Below are 7,102 nucleotides of genomic sequence, written 5' to 3' on the forward strand. Positions count from 1 at the left end.
TCCGATTACTCGATTAATCGTAAGAATAATCGATAGATTACTCGATTACTAAAATATTCGTTTACAACAGCCCTAATTATATGTGTAAAAATTTCTGGAAAGTTATTTAATTAGAGACATGTATCTTTGCAATATTTGTCCACTGTTTAAAAGCCAGGGAAATACAGAGTAGTGTGAAGATGGAATAAAAACCATCCCATTTTCTGATCTGGATATTGCTATGCTCCAAAAAATGCAAAAATCAGAAAATAAATAAATAACACAGCCTTTTGTCACAGATATGTTTACCGACTAAAAACATTTATTGAATATGACCAAACCAAACCTTCTGTGACGGTAAATATCGAAGGCTTTAATCCTTTTTAAGTTTAAGTTTTTCACTAGGGAACAGCAAATTGGTAACCTCAAACTACAACACCCACAAGCAGTCACTAAACATAGCTTTGAAAATGTCTCAATTGAGAGAATCTAATATTTGGGTTACACACTTATCGGCAGGCACCGAAACCAGTGGGGTTTGCATCATAGCATCAACAGCTCTTTGAATTTGGAATTTTATACATTTAAATGTTCGCCTGAAAATGAAGAAACTATCTCAAAAATATATCTAGTTCCAAATAGGCAAAAACAATGATTGTTTCAGAACCCCTGAATCCTGCCAAAAGTCTACATTTACATCAGATTTCCCATCAGTTATATTGGCATAAAGAGACAAAATCACATAAGGAAATGACTTGCACAAAATGTTTTGACTATTCACATATTTCATTCTTAATGTAGCAAAACAGTGGAGGAAGTTACTATTAAGCTGACACTCATGTCAACACAAACTGGAGGTGGCAACAGAGCAGAAAATAGGGTCTCAAGACTGCAGTGGAGAAATCTGTAGGAGAAGTGCAACCATTTCATGTGAAAAGAGCCGTCCAGCTGAGCAGATAGAGATCAAAGAACTGCCGGGGTTCTGGCTGAATGTTCGCTCGCAAGCCTAAAACTAGCTTTTCTAATCACCTGTGCTGTCAGTAGGAGGGTCAGTATAAAATTTATTAATCCTCAAACAAAGAAAAAGGTAACAATCGTTTGTCTGCAACTGAAAAACTGTCTGCATTTTATTATTATTTTTTTTTTTATGTTAAAAGTTTAGGGCTCAATTTACTGTCTGAATGTAACTTTGCTTTTAAACCATGCAGAGTCAGTTGGAAATGTAAGAATGAATAAGTTAGTGGTGGGGTACAAGTTCCCAAAACTGTGACAAAAAGCAATATGCTGCAAAATGTTTGGAACAATCCCCTGAGGCTTGAAAACTAATCTCTGACTGCTATGGATTCAGTGGGTGGTAATACGATTTAAGCCTTAAAGTGTTAATCCTTAAGATCCTTAAGACACTCAATGAATTGCCGTTTTGCGGCATAATGTCTGTATGCTAATCACCACCTTTACTGGCAAAAACCACTATTGATGAATCCAAACAGGAACTCTGATGTGATCTATGAAGGCTGCAGAGAAGAAGCCAACAAACTGAAAATTGGGTTACCAAGTTTTCAAGTGTGGAGCAAAAATTTTCTTTTTGTAAAAATTTTTCCTTTAAAAAGAAAATGCTCTCATTTGCTCATTTACAAATACATTTTTTGAAAACCTTCCATGTGACCTACTACTTGGTCAAAGGTCATTGCAAAAGTTTTAAAAATATGATGGTTTCCAGGATTAATCCTGAAAGTAATTACATTGGAAGCAATGGAGAGAAATGTGTTTAAATTTGACATTCTAAAGAACAGTGCTGGAAGCAGCAATAAAAATATCACTCCCACGATTTATCCAATAACAATACTTCCTTTGTAGCAAAGACACAGCAAGAAAGTACAAGAAAGCCAGTGGGTGTTGTAACAGTCATAAAATCTCTTCAAAACATGCTAAGGACAAGAAAAACAACTCTTTTAACATATATTTGCTTTGTTTAGGGATTTCAAGCCATTTGTTTAGTTAAAGAACTTCTGGTAAATTACTAGCTTCAAGCTGCACTGTAGGAATTTCTGTAGACTGATTTTCACATGTCTGTTCTAAAGTTCTAAATTATTCTTCTGACAAATATTTTTATACATGTACAATGTTTTCCACAACTGACACCCACCTTGTAGGTATGTGTGCAATGTCTTAAGAGAACCATCTTTTATACAACATATGAAAAATCCAGGCACTTTTATTTAGTAATGTCTGTGATATTGTTTACTTGATTCGTGGAATTACGAAGTATTTTTAACAACAGTTAGATGCAATCCTCATGCCCGTCAACCACTTGAAAAAATACTTTTCTGTTTTGACATCACAGATATAAACACGGGGAGCTGGCTAAAATCTACTGAGATGTTAAATAGAAAAACAGAACCAAAAATTAACTTTTCAATAATAAATGCTATTGTAGGTCGTTTTGCAAAAAATCTAAACATAAATAAGTGGAGAGAGAAACACTTTATGCTACCTGTTAAGTCAGGTGAAGGATCTGTAATGCTTTGGGCTTATTTATTTATGTTTTTAAGTGTGTATGGCATCACAAACAATTTGAAGTACCAGGGGATTTTGTGTCTAATTGTGTCTTAATTGTGTCTTTCAGAATAATGGTTCTATACATATGGCCAGATCAGAAGGGAACTGACTCATCGGACTCAGGCTTTTAGCAGTCATAACAGCAGGAGTGCCAGTAAGTGTGGCATCAGTGATTTCGCTAAAAATATATCTCCTAGTATGGGATTTGGCTCAGTTTATGATTAAATATTCTAAAATTAAATTATTTTTTCTGTAATTCACAAGGGATTATGCCACCGCTACAAAATTTAAAAGGCTTTTGATAAGTCTTTACATTTTGCTTTCACTGGCTGGCTTAGCACTAAGGTTCGAAAAAGTGCTAGACTATATTTTTTTTAAAAATAAAGAAGCAAACCATATTTGATGATCCTTGCGATTACTACTATCAGAACATTACCAAAAATACAACTAAATACTTAATTCAACGTAACTGTCGTAACATTACTTTATAAATATCAACAATAGGATGACTAATACAGTAGATTATACAAGAATGCCATAGTTAAGTAATATTGTCTGCTCATGTTATTTTATTTTAACTAAAATGTACCCGAGAGTCATACAACCATCCAATTGAAGAATTCAGTTAAGCATGCTTTACAAATCAGTCCTAGATAAACATTCTGACCTTATCAGTATATGGTTAGAGAGTTTACCTGTTCAGAGGATCAACTACGATTGCTCTAGGGTGTGACATGTTTCCTTCCAACAGCGTCTTTCTGGTTTGAGAGGCTCTCTCCAGCCTGGCAACACTGATCGTCTTCCTGTAGCCATCGTTGGTCCAGTATAAATTATTTCCAATCCAGTCCACAGAAATACCCTCAACATTATCAAGCTCTGGAACAAAATCAGCACCACAAAATACGATAGACATTTCTCAATATATATATATATATATAAATATTTTTTTTTTTTTTTTTTTTTGGTAACACTTTATTTGAAGGGGGTTGAATAAGACTGACATGACACTTTCATAAACATGACATAACACCTGTCATGAACATGAATAAGCCTTCATGAATATTTATGACTGTTGTCATAAAGCGTCATTTGGTTAATTATGACACTTTTAATACAAAGTTGACATTATTCAAAATGTCTTTGTTATGACAACTTGACATTAACCAGGAAATCATTACTGTTTAAACTTTACCTTTAATAACATAAAGTTACCTAATTTTTAAAGTGCAATCAGTAATACTTTTATAACAAATTTACATCAGTAATGATTTCTTGGTTAATGTCAAGTTGTCATAACAAAGACATTTTGAATAATGTCAACTTTGTATTAAGTGTCACAATTTACCGAATGACGCTTTATGACAACAGTCATAAATATTCATGAAGGCTTATTCATGTTCATGACAGGTGTTATGTCATGTTAATGAAAGTGTCATGTCAGTCTTATTCATCCCCCTTCAAATAAAGTGTTACCATTTTTTTATTTCTTCTGAGATTTTTCAAAACATGCATTAATGAAACAGATATAAATGTGGTCATAGCTTTTTCATTGTACATAATCATAACCTAAAAATAGTTGCAAGTGATTTTTGCTTTGCACTTAAGAAGCAGACTCATTTATATCCCCTTATCATCCCATATACTATATGTGTGAGATCTGTATTGCTTAAAAACTAGAAAAGATATAAAAAAGATATTTGAAGTGCAGTTTTTTTAGTAGCGCAAATAGTGCAAAAGCTATTTTATGACCATAGACATAACAGAGAATAGGGTCTTTTAAAAAGTATAATGAACTTGACTTACAAAGGAAAAAAGAATCCAGAAGATACAAAAAAATAAAAAAATAAAAATTGACTCACCATCTTTGAGAATTGTCTCCCTACTACTTCCATCTATGTTTTGACGGCCAATGAGAAAACTGGTGGTGTCAGCGAAGTAAATGTGTCCCATTTCTGCAAAGTAGTCTATGGCTCGAGGGTTGACAAGGTCTTCGATAGGTACCATGTGCTCGTCACCAGACTTGATGTTCATATCCAGGCCACGGATGACCCCAGGACGTCCCTTACCATAGAAGAGGAAGAAATCGTTTTTGGGCTCTACAAAGCAAGAAAGGACAGACCTGTTTTTTACTGTTATTGTCAATTAATTGGTCTAATTCATCAGTGCTGATCCATGCATTAAACCCACTTAACAACCACATTGTTCTTATATGTTTTGCAAGTCCAGAGCCATCTATTCACGCTAATGGAGCCAGTAATCAGTGCCAATGACTCTACTCACCACCCTCAATCACGCCCTCACTGCAAAACTGCCACGAGAATAAAAGTAATGGATTGCTTTAGCAAACATTCAATTTCAATGCTTACCTTGGCTATGAATAGTGTTTCTAATCTAAATAAGATGGTGTTTCTGTAAGGAAAACAAACAGAAGTCTGGAGCTGAGGGAGTTCCTCAGTGGCATCTTTGTGTCGCGTGGGGACTGTGTATACTCGAAACCTGGGGGAACCTCTAGAGAGGAAGAATAGGGAATGAAGTAGGGCTTCCACTGAGGGAAGCAGACCTCTCTCCAGTCTCACCTCCTACCCAAGAGACTAGGAAGCTGGAGGTGAGGACCACACATGCCTCAGTTCAATTTATCATTTTTGTAAGACAGAGACCAACTAACCAGGAGGCAATTAAGCACTGCTAGAGACCCAGATATCAAAGTCCAACAGTGACTGCTGTATGAAAAACTACATCATTTAATAAAAAATCTCATTATGCTTTAGGAGATGAAGACCAATAGAGAGAGATAGTTGATGTCATCAGAACATCCACTAGAGAGGAATAAATCAAACATGTCATGCAAAAGCTCCCAAAGCTCCATTACTCTGATCGAAATCTTGTAGGCGCCCAAATTGTGTCATCAATTTGATCTTCGGCTTTTATTGTCATCTACACAATGTCCAACAATTGATCAGAGCAGCCAACAAACGCAGGCAAACTTAAACCCTCATTATGGCAATAATCTATCAGGCGTCCCAACAGGTCGATAGGAGAACGTCACACTCGCATAAAGCTGTTTTCGCCTGCCCTCATCTTTATAACTGTCAGCCCAAGGCTCTGCCTGCACATAGCCAGCTCTATTATGACACATGACCTTCACAGGGACAAACAACAGTAATCTTGGGCTGAATTTTCTTATTTATACTTAACAGGAGCCATGGTCATAAAAAGATGACAAAAAAAGATGCATCAAAATGCTTCCATCCATCCATCCATCCATCCATCCATCCATCCACCCATCCATCCATCCATCCATCCATCCATCCATCCATCCATCCATCCATCCATCCACCCATCCATGTCACACTACATTACTTAGGAATTTAATTAACATTAGTATACATTATACCAATAATGAAATTCATAGACAGGTGTTTGGCTGTTATGAATGACAAAAAGCCAATACAAAAAGGCAATGAAAACTTTAATCTGAAAACAACTGCAAACAGAGGTGGGACTGATGACTTGCATTATTTTCATCAGATGATCATAGTTTAAAGCTACAGTTGAAGCTTGGTAGAAAATCTTTCTGATACCCTCATGAACTGCCTGCTGCTCTTCATATCTTCATTCAGAGAAACGTTTGTGGTGAGAGAGAGAAAAAATACATGATTTTTTTTATGTGCTTTGTGCAAACATTTACTGTTAGAAGTTGTGTCAGGTTGTTACAGTAAAATGCGGGAGAGAACTCTAAGAAGCAAGAGTCGGTGCTTTACAGAAAAATGACAAGGAACCTCCACAGACTGCAGAAAGACCAACTGAAACATAGAAAGTCACTTTATTTACTTTTTTTGCATTGAAATATTTAGAATCAGACAATTTTCACAGCCTGCTGGAGGCCTCAGGCAAAATGTACCATACTTAAATTGTGAAAAGTGCACAGAGACACTGCATTTCTAACTAGCAATGCCAACGCAGTACTAACTGTTCTAAACATGATTACAAACTGATAACATTTTTGGAAAGCAGTTTAGAACATTTGCACCAATATGACTGCTTGAGGACTCAGCCAAAAACATGAGGAATGGACACACCCATTCTTTTTCAGTATGGGTTTGTGCATCCATGGTTGGGCTGGTGACCTGTCCAGGGTGATGACCCCGCCTCTCACCTGTTGGCCACTGGAGATGGGCACCAGCACTCCTGGTGACCCCACTAGGGATAAAGATAATGGATGGATGCCAACGATTGCAGTTTTCTGGCCAATCACAGATTACCAATCTTTAAAAAGCCTGACCTGCTGGTTCCAATTTTGGCCGATGCCATTTTTTTTTTGTCTGAAATGTCGCTAAATATGGCAAGAAAGTCACTGAGTTGGTAATAGCAGTTGCTGCCTTCAAGTTTGGGGCAATTATTATTTTTAGGGGGCACTTACTTTTAATACATGTGGACCATCTTTTTTTTCCTCCTTAATAAATGGAATCCTCATTTGAAAGGTGTTTTTAGTGTTCTGGTGAAAAAAATAATCAAATCTATAGGTACATATTTTTTCACTGCACTGTACTTTTCCAGAAAATAT

The 7,102-nt window shown here is 36.1% G+C and overlaps 1 protein-coding gene across 1 annotated transcript in view; it reads right to left on the reverse strand.

Moving 5' to 3' along the window:
* The window catches only part of LOC106940039 (low-density lipoprotein receptor-related protein 1B-like), a gene marked incomplete at its 3' end in the record, with an annotated part of 42,056 nt that overhangs the window by 13,130 nt on the left and 21,824 nt on the right, over positions 1-7,102 (reverse strand). Inside the window, exons 6-7 of the mRNA XM_015022658.1 lie at positions 4,398-4,634; positions 3,234-3,414 (exon numbers count right to left, since the gene is read on the reverse strand). Of these exons, the coding sequence (XP_014878144.1) occupies positions 3,234-3,414; positions 4,398-4,634 (418 nt within the window). The remainder of the gene's footprint in view (positions 1-3,233; positions 3,415-4,397; positions 4,635-7,102) is intronic.

Source organism: Poecilia latipinna, unplaced genomic scaffold (assembly GCF_001443285.1).
Source record: "Poecilia latipinna isolate Pla-1442-1.1 unplaced genomic scaffold, P_latipinna-1.0 Scaffold3071, whole genome shotgun sequence".
Classification (NCBI taxonomy): Eukaryota; Metazoa; Chordata; class Actinopteri; order Cyprinodontiformes; family Poeciliidae; genus Poecilia; species Poecilia latipinna.